The following is a 22,025-nucleotide window of genomic DNA, read 5'->3' as shown; positions in this document are numbered from 1 at the left end:
ATATAATATATGTTATAAAATCATTTGTTAAAGCTTTTCCTATGAAGATTTTTGCCTAAACATAAGTATTTGAAAATATCATTGAGACTTAAAACATAAAAGTTTCTTAGTTACTTGATAAATATGGGAGAGTTTGGAAATGTTAATTCCATAGATGCTTTTATTTTTCCTAGATAGCAAATGAGTTTTGCAGGCCTTAGTTTTTAGGACTTGTGTTATTTTTAATTATAGCTCTTTTTAGAAAGAAAGACAATATCAAGTATGGGAAGAAAAATTTTAAATGTAGAAACCCATAGAAGAAATTGCAAAAGTTCATAGATTTCATTGTATATACATAAAAATATATAATTTAATAAAAAGGGAACTTCAGAAATAATTTAATAATCAACATTTAAAATATAAATCAAAATAAAAATAAGGCAAGATCTTCTATTCTAGTAATAATACAGATTGCTGATGAGAGTGCCATGATCGTAACTGCTGGTGGCAGCATAATCCAGCTTAATTTCTCTAGAGACAATTTGGAAATAAGTACATATGAATAGCAAGACCTGAGAAGTGTTAACATTATTTCTAAAATGATTTATTTATAAGACAGAGTTACAGAGAGAGAGGAAGAGACAGAGAGAGCGATCTTCCATCCACTAGTTTATTCCCCCACATGGCTGCAATTGCTAGGGCTGGGCCAGACTGAAGCCAGGAGCAGTCTCCCACATGGGTCTAGGGGTCCAAGGACGGGAGCTTGGAGCTGGACTGGAAGTAGAGCAGTCAGGAAATGAACTGGTGCCCATATGGGATGCCAGTGCTGAAGGCGGCAGCTTTACCCGCTGTGCCATAGAGCCAGCCGAAAGGAGTGTTATTGTTATTAATTCCACATCTTGGAATTAATTACAGGCAAGTAACCAAAAGTAAAGCATGAGTTGGAATCAAAATGTTTGCATATTGTGACTAAAATTCTATAAATACTTGTGAAAGTCTTGAAACCAACAGTAGTTCATTTTCTACCCCATGTGACATAATGTGACTTTACTGATTCGTCAATTAAAATTTCTGGCATTAGTAATTTTCTTACTTCTTTTTCTATGTATCTATATATCTAAATATACCCTAGTTCTGTGTTTTTTGAGTCTTACTGTATAAGGAAAGAGAATATGATCAGAATTTTATGTTCAAGGATTTATTTTGTTTATTTATATATTTGACATTGTTGAGAATAAAGCTGTTACTGGATGGGTAATCAAAAAGAGTGAAATTAGTAGTTTGTTAGTAAAAATTAAGTAGCTTTGACATTTGGATTGTATTTTTGGAAGAGCCTTCCTAAGTTGGCTGAACTGAATCATCTCACTTTGTTCAACAATTAAGAGAACTTAGTGGCTTAAAATAATTCTAAGGACAGCTAAATCTAATCGGACATAAAGCTTCCCTGTTGAGGAAGAAGTAGCCTCTCTATCATTAGCTGCATTAAAAAATGTCAATGTTATAAAAAGATTACCCTGGAGATTCTGTGATCATGTTGTTTTTGACCTCTCCCCCCAACCTCATAAAGATTCTTTTAACTGTCAGTTCTTAGGAATGGCAAGCTGGTGCAAAATCAGGAGTGTGTAAGAGTGCCATGGTGCTGAAAAAGGAAGACGTGAAAGGAATAGTGAAGGTGGGTGGTGTGATAAAGATTTGATGCAGTGGCAGTAGGTGTTCTTAGAATGAAAGGAACTGCCAGTGATGATGAGTGAAAAGAGAACCCAGCTCTGCAGATTGAAGGGAGATGGCATGTGTGTCTGGCTCAGGTTCTAGGATTAGCAGATTAGCACTCTTCATACTCTCTTCATGTCTGCATATTATACATATAGAATGAAGAGATTGAGGCCTATTTCCAGAAATAGTGACTAAAGTTGGAAACATTTTAATAGCTTCCAAAGGCACCTTGTTATTTACTGGCTGAGAAAGGCATCCCAGCTAGTGCATTTACTTATCTCAGATGTTCTTTGTAGTCACAAGTAGCAGAGCAGACAGCAGTATCATAGGTAGCTTTTCACAGTGTAGTTCCAGGTTAAAAATGCAGAAAGGCTGGCAGTTTTGACATATAATGAGGTTTGCACGTGAATGCCTGATGTACAGTACAGATGGGCCTGATATATTGTTGATTGATTTGGTATTTAAAATCAAGGCACAGACTTTTACATTCTCTTTTTTTAAAGTTAGCAAAACAGGACAAGCAGTAAATTATGCCCAAGATCAATTAGCATGCATGTACTGTTTTTATATGAATGAATCTCAGTGGGAAGATTAGAAATCACAAAATCTTTTTTTTTTTTTAAGAGTTGCGTTGGTACTCCAAACTGTGAATATGGCTCTAGTAGATTAGGTACTGGGTGAAATTGAGGGATGAAAAAGCAAACCATGAAACTGTAAGAGGATTTCGTGGTTCCTGCTTGTAGCTCATTAATACAATACTTTCATCTGTTGAAGAATTTTATAATATTATGAAGCTAGTTTGTTGTGGTGAGTCTTCCAACGTTTATGCAAATACTAGTGAATTTGATGCCTCCTGTAATCTAGAGCTGGTCTTGGATGTGTTAATTAATGCTGCATTTGCTCTTGGAATATTTTGACCACATCCTCCTAAAGGAGTCACAACAAAGGGAGTTTTTTTCTTGCTTCTATAGTTTCTATAATTTAAATGAAAGATACATAATGCCACATCTAGTGATGATAATAGGTTGAAATAATTGCTTTATAAAGTGATTTTATGTATGGTAGTTCAGTTGGTGGATAAATGTAGGTGCTGTTGCCCCTGTTTTGCAGAGAAGGAGTAAGCTGGCAGTGATGGGATGAAATAGTTACAAAAGTTTCTGAATCTGGGTCACTAAGACTTTATAAAAAAAAACATATTTAGTGAGTGTATCAGAATTGATGGAATCCAAGTTATATTACTATTAATAATTTGCACTTAAATAGCATTTAAATATTAAAAAAATAGTAAAACACCACCATATCAAACTTCTACCACTTTAAAAAATCTGTTATTTTATTTGGTTTTTATAAACTGGAGGTTGCTTTATTTGCTCATTTTCCTTCAAAAACAACTTTAGAGTGAAAACTTTTTTTTTTTTTTAATGAAATGAGTAGATACACAGAAAGTATGTTCTGAGATGATTGATTTTTCCAGTAACAGGAACTCAGTGTTGGTAATAGGATTATTTTAGTAACTACAGCTCTTTTCCTTTTTATGGCAATCATTTTTTCATATAATTTAGTAGTATGCACAATATCTGTTTTTTAAATTAAGTCAGTAGGAGACAATTTCTTTTCTCTTTATAATAAGTCTTTGTAGTATATCCTCTTTATAGTAAGTCTTTTCCTAATAAGTTATTTATTATTAATAAGTTACTAAAACCAGTGTTCTGGTTTTAGTGTAATGCAAGAAAGATGGTATAGTAGAGCCCTTGAATTGAAAGATAGAGGAATGGGCCGGCGCTGTAGCTCACTTGGCTAATCCTCCACCTGTGGTACTGGCACCCCAGGTTCTAGTCCCAGTTGCGGCGCCGGATTCTGTCACGGTTGCTCCTCTTCCAGGCCAGCTCTCTGCTGTGGCCTGGGAAGTCAGTGGAGGATGGCCTAAGTGCTTGGGCCCTGCACCTGCATGGGAGACCAGGAGGAGGCACCTGGCTCCTGGCTTCGGATCGTCGCAGTGCGCCGGCCGTAGCAGCCATTTGGGGGGTGACCCAACAGAAGGAAAACCTTTCTCTCTGTCTCTCTTTCTGTGTCTAACTCTGTCAAAAAAACTAATTAATTAATTAAAAAAAAAAGGGGGAATGGCACAATCTTGAACTCTCACCTTAATCATGTTGTATCCTTTGGGCTAGTCTTAGATTTCTTTCTTAGTAAAAATCTAGTATTTACCTAAAATTACATAAAGATATTTTCATTTAAAACTTTTTACATTCATTTTGTTCATCTGTGTGAAATAACAACTCTCTCTTTGAAATGAAATATCTGTAAGAGGATTTCTTCCCCACCCCACAGAATAAGAAGTTTAATAAGTAAAAAGCAAAAGAACCTTAGATCAGTGGGAATAGACAGTGGCTATTAAACAGTATTTAATTTGTTATCAAATAATGGCTGTTACACAATAACTGAGTGGAAACATGACTATTTCACCCATATATAGTAAATTTTAAAGTAATAACAGATCCTCCAAACTATTGCAGTATAGAATTCTTAACCATTAGTTTGACAAAGGTATAAAACAGTTTTAGAAAACTATATTTGCAGCAGTACTGATACACACAGATATTTCTTTTTTTCTTTTTTTGTTTTTGAATTTTAGTTTCCACATATAAGGGAGAACATGTGGTATTTGTCTTTCTGGGACTGGCTTATTTCACTCAAGATGATGTCCTCCAGTTGTGTCCATTTTACTGCAAATGGTAGAATTTTATTCTTTTTTTATAGCTGAATAGTATTCCATTGTGTATATATAGCACAGTTTTTTCTTTTTTTAATATCACATTTTCTTTATCTGTTCATCTGAGGAGGACACCTTGGTTGATTCCAGTTTTTGGCTATTGTGAACAGTGCTGCTGTAAGCATGATTGTGCAGGTATCTCTGATTTCATTGTGTCCAAGACTTTTAGGTATATACCCTTTTAAGAGTATTTATAATGTTAACAATGTGTATTCTTGAATTTGTTCTTAAGATGTTTGATTTTATTTATTTGAAAATTGTAACAGCATTTTATACAGTAAAACTACAATGAGGCCGGCGCCGCGGCTCAATAGGCTAATCCTCCACCCTAGCGGCGCCGGCACACTGGGTTCTAGTCCTGGTCTGGGCGCTGGATTCTTTCCCGGTTGCCCCTCTTCCAGGCCAGCTCTCTGCTGTGGCCTGGGAAGGCAGTGGAGGATGGCCCAAGTGCTTGGGCCCTGCACCCCATGGGAGACCAAGAGAAGCACCTGGCTCCTGCCATCGGATTAGCGCGGTGCGCCGGCTGCAGTGTGCCGGCTGCAGTGCGCCAACTGTGGCGGCCATTGGAGGCCATTGAACCAATGGCAAAAGGAAGACCTTTCTCTCTGTCTCTCTCACTATCCACTCTGCCTGTCAAAAAAAACAAAAAAAACAAAAAAAACAAAAAAACCAAAAAACTACAATGAAAGGACTGTAATTAAATTATAAATCTTTATAGAAGAACTAGCTAATGGAGAATATCAACCCTAATTTTCTATACTTTTGATTGATGAATAAAAATTGTGTATATTATATAAATCATGGAATTTGAAATACATGGATATTGTGGAATGACTAAGTCAAGCTAATAAACATATGGATTATCTTACATACCTTTTTTTGTGGTGAGAAGACTTAAAAATATGAAATACTTTGCAGATTCGTTTGTTGTCCTTGCACAAGAATCATATTAATCTCCGTATCATTTCAACTGTAGTGTATGTGCTGCTGAAGTGAGCAAAAGAATCTAGTTTGTAGGCCCATTTATTTTGTTACACAAGATCTTTTGGGTAAAAAAATATATTATGGTATTTTTGAAGAGAGCCTGTAAAAAGCTGCTGAAATTTGAATGAGATCTCTAGTTTATTTAATACTATTGTATTGGTTTTGAAGATGTGCTATGACTTTGTAAAATGTTGTTGGAGAAAGTTGGGCAAAGGATACATGGATACTGAGCCACTTTTATAATTTCTTCTGAAAAATTATTTCAAAAATAAAAAGTTACAATAATAAATTCATCTTTGGGGATTATTAAGTATGTGTTGGGTATGTTTCTAAAAGTTTCATATTATTGATCTTACTATTTGAAACTTGAAATATTCTTCGTGAATTAAGTTACATTTTGGCTGGAATATAACAGACCTACAGAAAAGTGCCCAGATGTTAAGTGTAAAACTCCGTTGCTTTCCTGAAGTGAAATGCATGTGTGTAACCAGCACCCAGGTGAAGGGCATTAAGCAACGCAGTGATTCCTCCCAGTCGCTCCTGAGAACAAAGTTTAATTACTTACTAAATATTTATTTCTGGGACTAACTTATATAGGAAAAGATTAAGGAACTTCATTTTCATTTTTTCTTTGCATGTGAAGATAGAGAATATCTGCTTCAAAATTATTATAATTAACACAGTGATTGAATTGCCTAATGGTAAATTAACCCCACTGTAATGTAGAAATTATACAGTGATAGAATACTTAAATTTTTAACCTTGATGGTGTTCTGGGAATCAACAGCAAAAGATGAAAATACATTGTGGTGGCTATTATTAGTTACCACAATCCATTCTCCCATATTTTATAAATATAATCATACAATGATGTCTACAGCACCTACTGACTCATTTACCAAATTTAAAAAATATCCTTAGTTATAAAGGAACATTCTTGATGCACAAAACCTGGAAAACTCCAAAACACAAGAAAGAGACACTGTTTCGGCCAGAGCAAAGCTTTCCTATAAAGGCCAATATTTATGGTTTAGTGATATGTGACTTGGGCAACTTTTCCCCATTCTTGTCTCCACCCAAAAGAACCTCTTTGTGCTGTGGATGGAAGAGGATTCTGAACTTCCATGAAATGCTGGAAAGCTTTGTAAATTATAGGTGAGATTGTATTTCCTAAGCCTGCCAGCTAACTCAGGCCATCTAACTTCTTACCAGTGGAGTGTGAGAGTAAATTACACAAGCAACTTCTGCTTGCCTTGCTGCTGAAGAAGACATTTCTGAATCTTTTCCCCACTGTGTGGAGTAGCACCCGTGCAAGCAAAATTCATGTCTGAATCAAAGGAATGGAGCTGTCCCCAGACCTGGGGCAGTCACCCAGGACTGTCTTTGACAGGAACAAAACTTGCTCCAATTCTTAAATCACTGCCTTTTTTGGGAGCAACTCTTTGCTACAGCTGCGTAGCCTGTGCTAACAAATGCGTGCCTCATCCAGATGATTGTTAATTAAGCACACACTGCTGCACAAGGGAACTTCAGACAGTTCATAGAAAGTGTATATTATGAAAAAACTGCAAGGACCTTAAAAACTTTTTACAAATAAACTTACCTTTTAATTCCATTTTTGGGGGGTACCCTCCTAGTAGTTGTAAGCTGAAGTTGCTAAGTTTATGAATAATTTTCTTCAAAATAAACCACTTACAATAACCTTGTATTGTTTCTTGTGTCCTTGCATTCCCATGGTGTTCTATTTGAGTGAGTGACTAGGGGGACTCAAGATATGTAGAATCCTTACAGTAAATAAAATACCATATATTAATGAAAAAAGAGACATGACAATTTAAATTTCATATAGACCATCTATTTCATGGTCATTCGTTTTATTTATTTATTTATTTGAAAGGCAGAGTTACATAGAGGGGGAGAGGGAGAGATCTTCCATTCATTGATTTATTCTCCAAATGGCCCATGGCAGGAGCTGGGCAGGTCTGAAGCCAGGAGCCAGGAACTTCTTTTGGGTCTCCCATTAGGGTACCGGGACCTAAGTTTTTGGGCTGTCTTCTGTTGCTTTCCCAGGCACATTAGCTGGGAATTGGATTGGAAATGGAGCAGCTGGGACTTGAACTGGGGTCTATATGGGATGCCAGCACCGCAGACAGTGGCTTTACCCGCTTCACCACAATGCCAGCCCCTTGATGTTGTTTGATCAATACATATGTATGTGTAATTTTCACCACTGGTACCGATTCATTCTGACAGTGAGATAATGTACCTTAGAGCTTTTACCTACCAGGTGAATAGATAATACTCAGAATCTCACCTTGAATGCCATCTTATAGTGAAAAACCAAGGTGATTGTAGGTAGTTTAACATCTAGGGAGCTGAAGAAATAGTATCTTCCTTTGCTTAATAGTGACTGGCCTTACTCATCTTCATCTTCATCATTGTCCAAATAAAATTGCTGTATCTTAAATGATGGCTTTGTTCATGAAATTATATATGAATGAAAGTTTGGGTTAAAAATTTCAAACTTAATGCTTTAGAATTGAATATATTTTGTAGACTTTTTTAAAAAAAATATTTATTTATTTGGAAGGCAGAGTTACAGAGAAAAGGAGACAGAAAGATTCCATCTGGTGGCTCACTCCCCAAATGGCCGCACAGCCAGGGTTGGGAAAGGCTAGAGCCAGGAACTTCTCCAGGTCTTCTGCGTGGGTGCAGGGGCCCAAAGACTTGGGCCATCCTCTGCTGCTTTCCTAGGCACATTAACAGAGAGATGGATTGGAAATGGGGCAGTCGGGACTGAAACTGTTGCCATATGGGATGCCCGCATTGTAGGCCGTGGCTTTAACCTGCTGTGCCACAGTGCCGGTCCCGTGTAGACTACTTTGTAAAGAATTCTTACCCATATGTGCCACATATGATAATTCAGATAATCATAACATGTATTTATTCAGGTAATCGTAACATTCAGTTGATTAAACTATTTTAAGTGAGTAGAAGGTTTTTTGTAACTTAACTGATAGAATAGTGAGTCTCAGTTTTTAGTTAACTTGTGTCAGACTCACTAGGAAAGCTGGGTAAAACACTGCTGGACCCTACTCCCAAGAGTTCCTTATTAGTAGGTATGGGCAGGGTGTGAGAATTTGTTAGATTTGCCAGATTATGCTGATGCTGTTGCCCCATGTCTACACTTTGATCAGTGGCATAGGTGATACGATGTCTCTTCACAGTTACAGAAAAAAATAGCAAACACCTGCATTCCATTTTCATGCTTTAACAAATATTAAATGTTTTGTCATGTTGCTTCAGATTGCCTTCCCTTTTTAAAAGAGAGAAAATACTGCAAATGCAGTTAAATATGTATACCTCCTCCATCAACTGATTCTCTTCCTGAGAAAATAACCACTTTCTGAAATGTAATCATCCCCATGTTATACCCTTGCTTTGTATGTGGGTTTGTGTGTGTACACAAAAAGGCATTTTACATGCTTTAAAATTATCCATGCATGATATAACATGCATCTTTTTGCAGTTTGCTCTTTAGATTTTTGCATGTTAATATGTTTATCAGTCATTGATAACAATTGTACAATCTTTAATTATGTAAGTTTACCGCATTTGTTTTGTCTGTTATTCTAGTGATAGGCATTTATGTTGTGACAGGCAAACTAATGGTTATATAATTGACTGCTTCCTTCATTACCTCCTTTTTCCTTGAGCACTCCCATCTTCTGTGAATATCCCCTCTTCCATTTACATATTTAGGAAAAGTAGCTTCTTACTCTGAGGAATGAATGCTGAGTGATCTAAGCCAGTCATAACAGTTGTTCTTTTACCCGTGATTGGCTTTGGCATGGGCATGGTGTACTCATCTAGGATGAGTAAGGGAAAATCTGGAAGGGATTTGAGGGAAGGTTTTTTCTGCCTGGTTGAGAAGAGATGTGAAGATAAATTTTCCAGCTTTGGATATGATTTTGGAAGTATAGAATGATTGTAGCAATGGCAGGTTGAGCAGTAGCAATAGCAATCTTGGGACTTTGCCTGGAATCACCCATTTCTCGTTACTTTTTATCTGAAAGCTTTCCTCTGTTTTAGCCACTTTGAATTGAGTATTCTGTTATTTGCAAACAAAGCTGCTTATTACAAGGTAGTTCACATTCTTTAAAAATTCTAAAATATAATATTAACAGTTCTTGAATTTGTCTTTTTGTATCTAGTTCAAGAGTAGATAAATAGAATTGGAATTTGAGGGCTACGGAGTGTGTTCATTTTCAACCTTATTATATGTCAAACTGCTTCCCAAAATGATTGCACTGACATGTGCTTCCACTACTACTAGTATAAGATAATTTCTATTTCTCAACATCAGATCTTTGCTTAACATTTACTATGGTCAGATACTAATTTTTAGTTGATGTTTTAGAGCATTATCCAGATTTGCATTGTCTAGATTATTAATAATCATATCAACTAACTTTCCTTTTATGTCATTTACATATTTGTGCAACATGGAATTATTTCATTATTGACACACATTTTATGTATTCTAATACTGATCTTTTATTTACATTGTTTTTGTATACACATTGCAAATATCTTTAGTGTGTAGCTTGTTAAAGATTTTATTTGTCATAAATCTTAATGGCAAGAATAACTTTTTAAGAAAGATTTGTTTTTTTATTTGAGAGGTAGAGCTACAGACAGAGAGAGGGAGAGACAGAGAGAAATGTCACTCCCCAAATGGCCACAATGGTGGGAACCAGGCCCATCTAAAACCAAGTGGCAGGAGATTCTTCTAGGTCTCCCATATGGGTTCAGGGGCCCAAGCACTTAGGCCGTCTTCCACTGCTTTACCAGGCCATAGGCAGAGAGCTGGATCAGAAGTGGAGCACGACCCAGCTCCAACCTTTGTGGCCATTTGGGGAGTAAACCAGCAGATGGAAGATTTCTCTCTCTCTCTCCCTCCCTTTCTCCCTCCCTCCCTCTCTCCCTCTCTCCCTCTCTCCCTCTCTGTCTCTCTGCCTCTCTGCCTCTCTCCCTCTCTCCCTCTCTGCCTCTCTGCCTCTGCCTCTGCCTCTCTGTAACTCTACCTTTCAAATAAACAAATAAATCTTAAAAAAAAAAAAAGAAGTGGAGCAGCTGGGCACAAACCGGTGCCCGGTGCCCATATGAGATGCTGGCACTTTGGGTGGACGCTTATCCTACTACACCATAGCACTGGCCCCCAAGGATACTTTTTTTTTTTTTCCAAAGACTGTGACCTTTTATTATTATTATTATTATTATTATTGGTAGAACCCATGAGATCTACTCTCTCTTTTTTTTTTTTTATCTTTTATTTAATGAATATAAATTTCCAAAGTACGACTCATGGGTTACAATGGCTTCCCCCCATACCGTCCCTCCCACCCACAACCCTCCCCTTTCCCACTCCCTCTCCCCTTCCATTCACATCAAGATTCATTTTCGATTATCTTAATATACAGAAGATCAGCTTAGTATACCTTAAGTAAGGATTTCAACAGTTTGCTCCCACACAGAAACATAAAGTGAAAAATAATAGATGATTTTTTTTAAATGATGATGAAATCAGATCAGACCTATTGTCATGTTTAATCCCAGTGAGAGTCAAGTTGGGAATTGATAATTTCTTCTCTCTTTTTTTTTTTTTTTACAGAAGATCAGTTTAGTGTACATTAAGTAAAGATTTCAATCGTTTGCACCCCCATAGAAACACAAAGTGAAATATACTGTTTGAGTACTCGTTATAGCATTAAGCCTCAGTGTACAGCACATTAAGGACAGAGATCCCACATGAGGAGTAAGTACACAGTGACCCTCTTGTTGACTTTACCAATTGACACTCCTGTCTATGGCATCAGTAGTCTCCCTATGCTCCAGTCATGAGTTTCCAAGGCTATGGAAGCCCTCTGAGTTCTCCGATTCTTATCTTGTTTAGACAAGGTCCTAGTCAAAGTGGAGGTTCTCTCCTCCCTTCAGAGAAAGGCACCTCCCTCTTTGAAGACCTGTTCTTTCCACTGGGATCTCACTCACAGAGATCTTTTTGCCAGAGTGTCTTGGCTTTCCATGCCTGAAATACTCTCATGGGCTTTTCAGCCAGATCCGAGTGCCTTTAGGGCTGATTCTGAGGCCAGAGTGCTATTTAGGACATCCGCCATTCTATGAGTCTGCTGAGTATCTCACTTCCCATGTTGGATCACTCTCCCCTTTATTTATTCTATCGGTTAGTGTTAGCAGATACTAGACTTGTTTATGTGCTCCCTTTGACTCTTAGTCCTTTCATTATGATCAATTGTGAACTGAAATTGATCACTTGGAATAGTGAGATGGCATTGGCACATGCCACCTCCCCAAGGATACTTTTAAAAATATCTTTTATTTTACTTGCAATGCAGAGTTAGAGAGAGAGACAGTGAGAAAGATTTCCTGTCTGTTTGTTTCTCCCCAAATGGCCACAATAGCCAGGCTGAAGCCAGGAGCTTCATCCAGGTCTCCCATGGGATTTAGGGGCAGGAGCATTTGGGCCATCCTCCGCTGATTTCCCAGGCACGTTAGCAGAGAGCTGGATCAGAAGTGGAGCAGCTGTGGATGCCCATATGGGATGCTGGCATTGCAGGTAGCAGCTTAGAATACTTTTTTTTTTTTTTTTTTTTTGGGCAGCTTAGAATACTTTTTAAAGAATTTAATTAATCAAAAATTTCCTTGGTGATATGTGTTGTTTCTACTTTAGAAAATCTTTTTCTAACCTTGGTCAGAAAGATATCCTATATTCTAAAAGTTGTTAAGGATTTTTCTTATCACATAGAGATCTTTAATCCTCTTGGAATTGACTTTCAGGTAAAGTGTGAGAAGGAAGTATTTTCACAATCAATATTATTGATTCTCTTTCTGAACTCTGTTCTGCTCCACTGGCATATTTGTCTGTCCCTGTGCCAGTTTGGTGTTATTTTAGTTAGTGGAACTTCATAAAAAGACTTCTTTATTACCTTGCTAGTATTCTGAGTTGTTTTGGGTTGTTCCTGGATTTCTACTCTTCCAAATGCATTTTTGGATGTGGTTGTGAAGTCTCACCAAAAACAGCTACCAGGGTTTTGAGTGGAATTGAATTAAATTTGTATAACTACTTGGAAAATTTTATATATTTTATGTAGTATATCTAGCCATTCATGTAGATGGTATTTCTCACTCATTTTTGCAGTTATTTTCTTTCAGTAATGTTGTACATTTTTTCAAGGTTTATTTGAAAAGCAGAGTAACAGAGTGGGAGGTAGAGAGACAGAGATTTTCCATGCTCTGTTTCATTCCCAAATGGTCACATTGGTTAGGTTGTGCCAGCCTGAAGTCAGGAGCCAGGAACTCCATCATGGTCTCCCAGCTGAGTGGCAGGGGCCCAAGTGTTTGGGCCATAATTCACTGCCTTCCCAGACACATCAGCTGAAAGCAAAGTGCCCAGGACTTGAATCAACACATTGATAAAGGATGTAGGCATCCAAGCAGTGGCTTAATAAACACTGTGCCACAACACTGGCTCCCATTTTTTTGTCTGTTCTACTTATTTCTAGAATTTTTGTTTTGATTACATTTTTCCAATTGGTTTTCACTGGAGAAAATTTGTTATTTAAACAATCTAATTGAAATAGATTATGTGTGAAGAGAGTACATAGTGTGATTGCTGTAACTTATTATAAGGTAAGCTTGCTTATGTATCTGCTCAGGTCAGGAAAGAGAATTTTACCTATTCGAAGTCTCTCCACTCTGGTCATCTTCCAATTACTATTCTTGATTTCCTTTCAAAAATTAATTATTATCATGGTTTGAATTTACTCATTTTAAACTTTAAATAAAATTATATAGTACAGTTTTCTTTGATGTTTGTCATCTTCTGCTTAGTATTTGTGAAATTTATCTGTGTTAGTGAGTGAAGTTTTGTGGTATTCCATTGTAAGCTTATTCTCTTTTGTGTATACATCCTAATGTTGACAAACATTTGGGCTTTTTTTTTTTCATTTTTGAGCTGTGATGAGTAAAGATATATTCACATTGATACCTTTTTATTTATTTTTTTTATTTATTTGACAGATAGAGTTAGACAGTGAGAGAGAGAAACAGAAAGAAAGGTCTTCCTTCCATTGGTTCACCCCCCAAATGGCCGCTATGGCCAGAGCTATGCTGATCCAAAGCCAGGAGCCAGGTGCTTCTTCCTGATCTCTGACACAGGTGTGGGCGCCCAAGTAGTTGGGCCATCCTCCACTGCCTTCCTGGGCCACAGCAGAGAGCTGGACTGGAAGAAGAACAACCCAGACTAGAACCCGGTGCCCATATGGGATGCCAGCGCCACAGGCGGAGGATTAACCAAGTGAGCCACAGCACCAGCCCCATCTTTTTAATATATTTTTAAAAAGATTTATTTATTTACTTATTTGAAAGGCAGGGTTCCAGAGAGGAGACAGAACTTCCATTTGCTGGTTCACTCCCCAAATGGCTGCAGTGGTCAGAGCTGGGCCAATCTGAAGTCAGGAGCCAGGAGCTTCTTCTGGGTCTCATGTGGGTGCAGGGACCCAAGGACTTGGGCCATTCTCTGCTGCTTTTCCAGGCTAGTTAGAAGTGGAGCAGCTAGTGCTCGAACTCGCGCTGCAGGCTGCGGCTTTATCTGCTTCACTACAATGCTGGCCCCTTGGTACCTTTTTTTAAAAAAAAACTTTTGTGTGTATTTGAAAGGCAGATAGACACACGGAGAAGGACAGATAAATACACTGAAAGAAAAAGAGAGCAAGCGAGAGATTGAATCTTCAGTTCATTGGTTTAGCTGGAATTGGAAGCAGACCTCTTGCAGGTCTCCCAAGCAGCGTCTTAAGTACTGTGCCAAACACCCTTCCCTACCTTGATCTTTTTTTTTTTTTTTTTTTTTTTAAGATTTATTTATTTATATGCAGAGAAAAGGATTGAAAGAGAGAAGTCTCCCATCTGTTAGTTCACTCCCCAAATGCCCACAACAGCTGTCACTGGGCCAGACCAAAGCCAGGAACACCATCCAGTCTCCTCTGTGGTCAGCAGGGACCCAAGAACTGAGGCTATCATTTGCTGCTTCCCTAGTACTTAACAGGAAGCTGGATCACAAGCACCCAGTAGCCCCGACTTGAACCAGGAATTACTGTATTGGATACCAGCATCCGATGTAGCATCTTAATCCACTAAAACACAACACTACCCTCCTACATTGATATTTTTTCAGTGCATGTGGTCATTTCAGACACCTCTTAGAAATTTGGCTATTCTAAAGTGTGTATTCAAGTTTTCCACACATTTTTCCATTAGGTTGTTTCATAATTTTCGTATTGATTTGTAGGAGTTCCTTATATATTCTTAACTATTAATTGTGGTAGACCTCTCTCAACCTGTGCCTTACCTTGGGTTCTTTATGATGTTTCTTGATGAACGGATCTTTATTTTATTTTATTAGTTTTTAAAGATTTGTTTTATTTTTTTGAAAGGCAAAGTTACAGAGGAGAGAAAAAAAAACAGAGAGAAGGATCTTCTATCCTCTGCTTCACTGTGTGGGTCTGGTCTGTCCAAAGCCAGGAGCCCAGAACTGCACCCAAGTCTTCCATGGGGGTGCAGGGACCCAAGTACTTGGATCATCTTTTGCTGCTTTCCCCAGTGCATTGGCAGGGAGCTGGGTGGAAGGCAGAGCAGCTGGGATTCCAACCAGAGCTCTGATTTGGGATGCTCACATTGCCAACTGAAGTATAACCGGCTGCGCCATAATACCAGCCTCCCAGATCTTCTTAACTTTATATTATCAATACTTTTTTATATCCTGTCTTGAAAGTTTTAGTTTCCCAAGTAAACCTAGATCTGCACTTTTCAATACAGTAGCTACATGTGGCTGTTGAGCACTTGAAATACAGTTAGTCTGAATTAAGATGTATTGTAAATTTAAATTTCATTCCAGATTTCAAAGCTATCGATAAAATGGAGTATAAAATAGTTAATAATTTTTATATTATTTACATTTTTGGATTTAATGAGATAACTAGAAGATAGTATGAAATTAGTTTCACCAGTTTATTCTAGAAAATTTTAAAATCATGTAATAGGCTCAGATTGTTTCTAAATTCTAGAAACAAATTGTCCAGTAGAGCTTTCTTTAATGATGGATATGTTCTGTATCTGTGCTGTACAAGATGGTAGCCATTAGTTACATGCAGTTATTGAGCATTTAGAATGTAACTCAGGTAACTGAGAAGCTCAGTTTTAAATTTAATTTTAAATAATTTGAATTTAAATGCTCATGTATGGCTAGTGGCTACCATTGGAGAGCACAGTTCTGAACAGTTTATTGTTTTAACATTTTCTGTCTCAATTTAGGTTCATAATTCACCTATAATTGGTTCCTATGTATGATGTGAGGTAGGGGTCAAGTTTCATTTCCTTCCTTCCTTCCTTCTCTCTCTCTATCTCTCTTTCATTCTTTTAGATTTATTTTATTTATTTGGAAGGTAGACCTAGAGAGAGATCTTCTGTCCACTGGTTCACTCCCCAGATGGCCAAAGTGGCTGGGGTTAGGGAAGGCCAAAGCCAAGAGCAAGGAACTCCATCTGGGTCTCCCATGTAGGTGGCAAGGACCCAAGTACTCAGGTCATCTTCCACTGCTTTCCCAGGTGCATTAGCATGGAGCTGGATTGGAAGTGGAGCAGCTAGGACTTGAACTGGTGCCCTTATGGGATGCTGGCACTGCAGGTAGTGGCTTAACCTGTGTCGCAATGCTGGCCCATGTTTTTTTCTTCTACATGGAACTCTAACTGACCAAGTACCAAGAAAAAAAAGTTCTCTTCTGTTTTTAGACTCTGTTTTGTTTCTATGGTTTATTTGTTTGTTCTGACATGAAATACCATGTGTCTAATATCTTGGTAGAGCAAGTGCTTCTATTTTTTCCTTAAGAGTGTCTTGGCTATGCTTGGCTTGCTTTATTCTCATGAATATTAAAAATGACTCATCAAATTTTAAAAAAAAAATTATTTACCTATTTGAAAAGCAGAGTTACAGAGAGGCAGAGACAGGAAGAAAGAGCGGGGAATCTTCCATCCACTGGTTCACTCCTCAAATGGCCACAATGGCTAGAGCTGGGCCAATCTGAAGCCAGGAGCCAGGAGCTGCTAGGCCATAGCAGAAAGCTGGATCAGAAGTGGAGCAGCCGGGATGCGAACTGGCGCCCATGTGAGATGCCGGCACTGCAGTTGATGGCTTTACCCACTACGCCACAACACCAGCCCCAATTCATTAGTTCTTACATAATAACTTCTGGAGTTCTTATTGTGATTTTATTGTTCTATAGCCCATTGAGTTTTAAACATGATACATTCTTTTTTTTTTTAGGTTTTAATTTTTTCTAATAATGTGATCCTTTTCTAAATAAAGGTCTTTTTTTTTTTTTTTTTTAAGATTTATTTACTTACTTGGAAAGCAGAGAGGCAGAGAAAGGGAGAGACAGAGAGAGAAAGAGATCTTCAAAGATCATCAGCTGGTTCACTCCCCAAATGGCTAAGAGACTCGGGGATGAGCCAGGCCTAAGCCAGGAGCTTGGAACTCCATCCAGTCTCCCATATGGGTGGCAGGAGCCCAAGTACGTGCTTGTTCCACCATTCGCTGCCTTCCCAGGCATGTTAACATGGAGCTGGATCTGAAGTGGAGCATCTGGGGACTTGAACCAATCAATATCTGTAGGGGGTGCTGGCATCACAAGCTGTGGCTTAACCCGCTGTGCTACATTGGTGGCTCCTACTTAAGGGTCTTGTATGTCATAGCTCTGATCTGTTATAAGTAGTATTGTTTTGTAGTCATTTTCTGGTTATTGTTGACATATAAAAATACAGTTGATTTTTGGTTATTTCCCTTATATTAAGCAGCTATACTAAATTAATATTAATTCTAGTAGTCTCTATTTGATTTTCTGCATATTCAATTCTACCATTCATGAATAATGTTAAATTTTTTTTTCTGATTCTTAAACATTTTACCATTTTATTTCTTATTTTCTCACTATATTGATCAGAACCTCTAGGACAGGGCTCAACAAACTTTTTGTAAAGGATCAGCTAGGAAAGAAACCAACAATTCATCTATATATGTATAGACTCCTTAGTGGTTTGCTTAAGGGATTCAGAATACTATTGAGAATGAATCTTAAGCCATGTGTATTAACTTGAAGGGCTTTACACTGTTTTGGTTAAATAAAAGGGATCATTTTTATAGGAAATTGGAGAGGGGAAGAATGATTCATAGCAATGAAAGAAATGAGGTAAAACATTTTCTTAGTGGATTGGTCAACGGTTAGAGAATTCATAATTATTTTGAATATGCCTAGGTGTATTGCTTAGCTCTAATACTTGTCTCTTTTTTTAATCTATTTAGGGAAAATAGAAATGAAGGTACATATGCACACAAAATTTTGCCTCATTTGTTTGCTGACGTTTATTTTCCATCATTGCAACCATTGCCATGAAGAACATGACCATGGCCCTGAAGAGCTTCACAGACACCACCGTGGGATGACAGAATTGGAGCCAAGCAAATTTTCAGTGCAGGATGCGGAAAATGAAAAAAAATACTATATTGAAAAACTTTTTGACCGTTATGGTGAAAATGGAAGATTATCCTTTTTCGGTCTGGAGAAACTTTTAACAAACTTGGGCCTTGGGGAGATAAAAGTAGTTGAGATTAATCATGAGGATCTTGGCCACGATCATGTTTCTCACTTAGATATTTTGGCAGTTCAAGAGGGAAAGCATTTTCACTCACATAACCACCAGCATTCCCATAATCATTTAAATTCAGAAAATCAAACTGTGACCAGTGTATCAACAAAAAGAAACCATAAATGTGGCCCAGAGAAAGAGACAATTGAAGTATCTGTAAAATCTGATGACAAACACATGCGTGAGCATAATCATCGCTTACATCATCGCCATCGTTTGCATCATCACCTTGACCATAACATTACCCGCCATTTTCACAATGATTCCATTACCCACAGAGAGCGTGGGGGTCCTAGACATGAACCTTCAACAGAGACCAATAAAACACAGACGCAGTCTGATGTTAGGCCGCTGAAAGGAAGGAAGAAGAACAAAGAGAAAAATACTGAAAATTCTGAAGTGATTACCCCAGGTTTTCCCCCTATCCATGATCAGGGTGAACAGTCAGAGCATAATCGGGTCCACAAACCCGATCGTGTACAAAACTTGGGTCATTCTCACGTACACCTTCCAGAGCATGGTGGTCATGATTCTGGTCATGGACACCAAGATGTTGATGCTGATAATGAAGGGGAGCCTCGGCATACTCGAAAGCGAGAAGCACCGCATGTTAAAAAAAGTGCAATTTATTCAGCTGCTAGTCACAAAGATCATAATGAAGATGACCGTCCACATGAAGTGAGTATTAAAAGATGTCCTGTGGTTGCATCATAACTCAGATAATTGTGGAATGTTTTAGATGAAGGTAAAATTAATCGTGGTTAACAGATATATTTAAACGTATTTCCATGTCAGATATCAGCTAACATTCCTGAAAAAAAATACTTCAAGGAATCAGATTCCATATAAATATTTTTAAAATCTGAGTTTTCACATTGTATTGTTTGTTCTTATATTCTATAATTTGAATCCCTCAAATCTCACTGTTAAATGTTGTTAGAAGGTATTATCTGTATTTCATTCTTCATTATAAATTATTTGACTTCCCACGTTATTTTCTTTTTTATGTTACCATTGGTTGGTTTCCAGATATTTTGAAGGTGAAAACCTTTTTATGTTCAACCCCATCCTCTCGGGAAGCAATGTTCAATTACTTTTTCATAATTCAATTAGCAATTAAGTCATTGATCTAATTCTAAAGTCAGATATTTGCTAACTTTCTGGTAAAGTTTTCTTGTGATATTGATTGTTTCTCAGGCCTTTAACAAACTTGGAGAAAATGCAGAAAGGCGTAATAGTAAGAAACTCCAACAGTAGTGAGATAGTTCTCTTTTCCTTCTTGATTTCTGTGCTGTTAATACCTTCACATTTGACTTTGACTGGTTCTTTTTGATTACTTTTTCAATAGAGATTTATTATTTATTTACTTGAAAGTCAGAGTTACAGGGAGAGAGACTGAGAGAGAGACAGAGACAGAGACAGAGAATATTCCCATCTGCTGGTTCACTCCCCAGATGGCTGCAATAGTTTGGAATGATCAGGCCAAAGCCAGGATCTTCTTTCAGGTATCCCACGTGGGTGGTGAACCTAAACACTTTGGCCAGTTCCACTGCTTTTCCCAGGCCAATAGCAGGGAGTTGGCTTGGTTATGGAGCAGCTGGGACTCAAACTGGTGGCCATATGGGATGCTGGCATCTCACTCAGGCAGTGGCTCTAACTACTATGCTACAATGCAGGCCCCTTGATTACTTTTAACTGTTCCCTTTAAGCAAGCACATTTATTTTTGTTTTAGTAAAGGTATAGCCAACACTCTGCTTATCCTGATTTTTAGCCCAAATTAATGTTTAGAAAAATTTGTTGAATTTGTTTGTTCATGTTTAGAAAGTAGCATCATCAAATATGAAAAATGACTTTACCTTTTGCTATTTCTGCTACTATCATTGAGATACGTATTTGTATGTAATTAAGTATATTTATGTTTCTTAACATAAATCATTAGGTATTTGGTTTTTAGCAGTTATAAACAGTGGTTTTGAAAGAATATATGTTAAAATTTGGTGTGCTTTTAAAGTATTCTTTTATTACTACAGATATCTTTGAATCTTTTGTTGATAATAAATAGATCTTATTATTATTGATGTTTCTTCTTTGTATCAGACCTATGAGGTCTGCATAATCAGCCTTTGTTAGCAGTATTCTTACAGGTCTGATGTATCCAGGAAATTTTCTCAGGATTTCTGAAAATGCTCTTCATATTGAATAGTATCTCATGGTATTTGGGATTTGAGCAGAATCATTTGTGTGTGTATGTAGATTTAGATTTTTTTGTGAGTGCAATAGACAAAACCTTGTAATGAAATAGCAAGTCAGTAAATGAGTATGCATCCAGGGGGGTTATATGTGAGAAAAGGGACTGTGCCATCTCCCTTGCCTTAGATTTGTATAATTATTTTTTCTGGTTTATTGATCTAAACTTATTTTCTATTCTGTTTTGTTTTTAAAGTACTGGTGGATGAAGCTACCCTTTATTCATTTTCCAGGATTTTCCAATGTAATATTCTTTTAGCAGTAAAAATTTCTGTTGTACTCTATAGTTAATATTTTCTCAAGACTTGAGTCACTGATGATTGCAGTTTGTTAGAGAGTGATTTTTCTTATCCCCTAAGAATCTTGAGGATACAGTTGTGAGTCATTATCTTTTACAGAGTGGGAAAATGACTAAAATCCATAAACAGTATTAGGTAATCTAGTTGAATGTGTCTCTATCATAAATTCCTATATGAAATTTTATTTGTAATAGATACCTGTGTATTAACAGATTATTTTCCAGTAATATTTAGAATATTTTTATTATAGGTTAATTTATTTTTCTGAATAATATTCTTAGAGATACTCTTACTTAATTTGTTTTATCAATTTTCTTGCAGTGTTTGAACGTCACTCAGTTGTTAAAATACTATGGTCATGGTGCCAACTCTCCCATCTCACCTGATCTCTTTACATATCTTTGCCCTGCACTGTTGTATCAAATCGACAGCAGACTTTGTATTGAGCATTTTGACAAACTTTTAGTTGAAGATTTAAATAAGGATAAAAATCTGGTTCCTGAAGATAAGGCAAATATTGGGGCATCAGGTAAGAAAGAAATTTAAGTTTTTTCTCTTTAAAATAGTATGCCTGTACTTTTTAAAAAAAAAATTCAATTAGAAAGTACTTCCAAAATTGTTGACTTCCTTTTAATGTCAGACTTTAAAAATGTATTAATGAAATTTAGCTATGCATGTTACAAAATATTCAGTGAAGACAGGAAATACAATATGTATTATTTATTTCTTCTGGGAAATGTCTACAGGGGAATGTTTTGCTATGGAAAATGAGATTAAAAGGGTAGTTTGTGATAAATGGACCCTCTTTTATGAGCACATATAAATCAGGGGACCCCTAATTAAAGTTACTTGGTGTTATAATTACTTAAGATTTAATTTAGGGGGTTGTGGGGTTCTGGTGAGAAGCAAAGATGATTAAAATTTCAAAGTAAGAAGGGAAGCGAGAGTGGTTAAATTCTAGGAATGCCTCAGGAATGCTGAATGGTTGGGACTTGAACTTCATCATTAGGTCCTTAGCTTCAAGTCAGATAAAACAAATTATTTCTAAACCTCCCAGGCTCTTTTTTCTCCATATTCACCTTTGTTCACCGGTATCTCTCACTTAATATTTCAAAATGTCTACTCCACACAAAGTTTGTCCTTTTATTGAATCCCAAATGATATTACAATTCATTCTTTTGATAAAATCTGGAGCTATATTACTTTCCTCCTTTTTCTTTGTGTAATCTGTTGTGAAGTCCAGTTGAGTCGACACT

General features: G+C 37.1%; 1 protein-coding gene and 1 non-coding gene across 7 annotated transcripts in view; one reads left to right on the top strand and one right to left on the bottom strand.

Moving 5' to 3' along the window:
- SLC39A10 (solute carrier family 39 member 10) overlaps window positions 1-22,025 on the top strand; it is a 264,604-nt gene that overhangs the window by 200,125 nt on the left and 42,454 nt on the right. For 4 of the 6 annotated variants that reach the window (XM_008258853.5, XM_017342994.4, XM_089330146.1 and 1 more), the window contains 2 exons: window positions 17,879-18,900; window positions 21,091-21,298. In XM_008258853.5, coding sequence (XP_008257075.1) covers window positions 17,890-18,900; window positions 21,091-21,298 — 1,219 coding nt within the window. In that variant the 5' untranslated portion in view covers window positions 17,879-17,889. Of the gene's footprint in view, window positions 1-1,563; window positions 1,652-16,126; window positions 16,208-17,878; window positions 18,901-21,090; window positions 21,299-22,025 lie in introns of those variants that run through there. The other 2 variants (XM_051848335.3, XM_070070447.2) reach the window with 2 other exon arrangements.
- On the bottom strand, window positions 5,362-5,465 carry LOC149127329 (U6 spliceosomal RNA). The gene has a single exon (XR_016232044.1). It is a non-coding gene; the product is annotated as a U6 spliceosomal RNA (small nuclear RNA).

Source organism: Oryctolagus cuniculus, chromosome 3 (genome assembly GCF_051225735.1).
Source record: "Oryctolagus cuniculus isolate XC-2025 breed Fujian yellow rabbit chromosome 3, ASM5122573v1, whole genome shotgun sequence".
NCBI classification, from domain to species: domain Eukaryota; kingdom Metazoa; phylum Chordata; class Mammalia; order Lagomorpha; family Leporidae; genus Oryctolagus; species Oryctolagus cuniculus.
The sequence above is the reverse complement of the archived record's forward strand: the minus strand, read 5'-3'. Positions and strand labels throughout refer to the sequence as shown.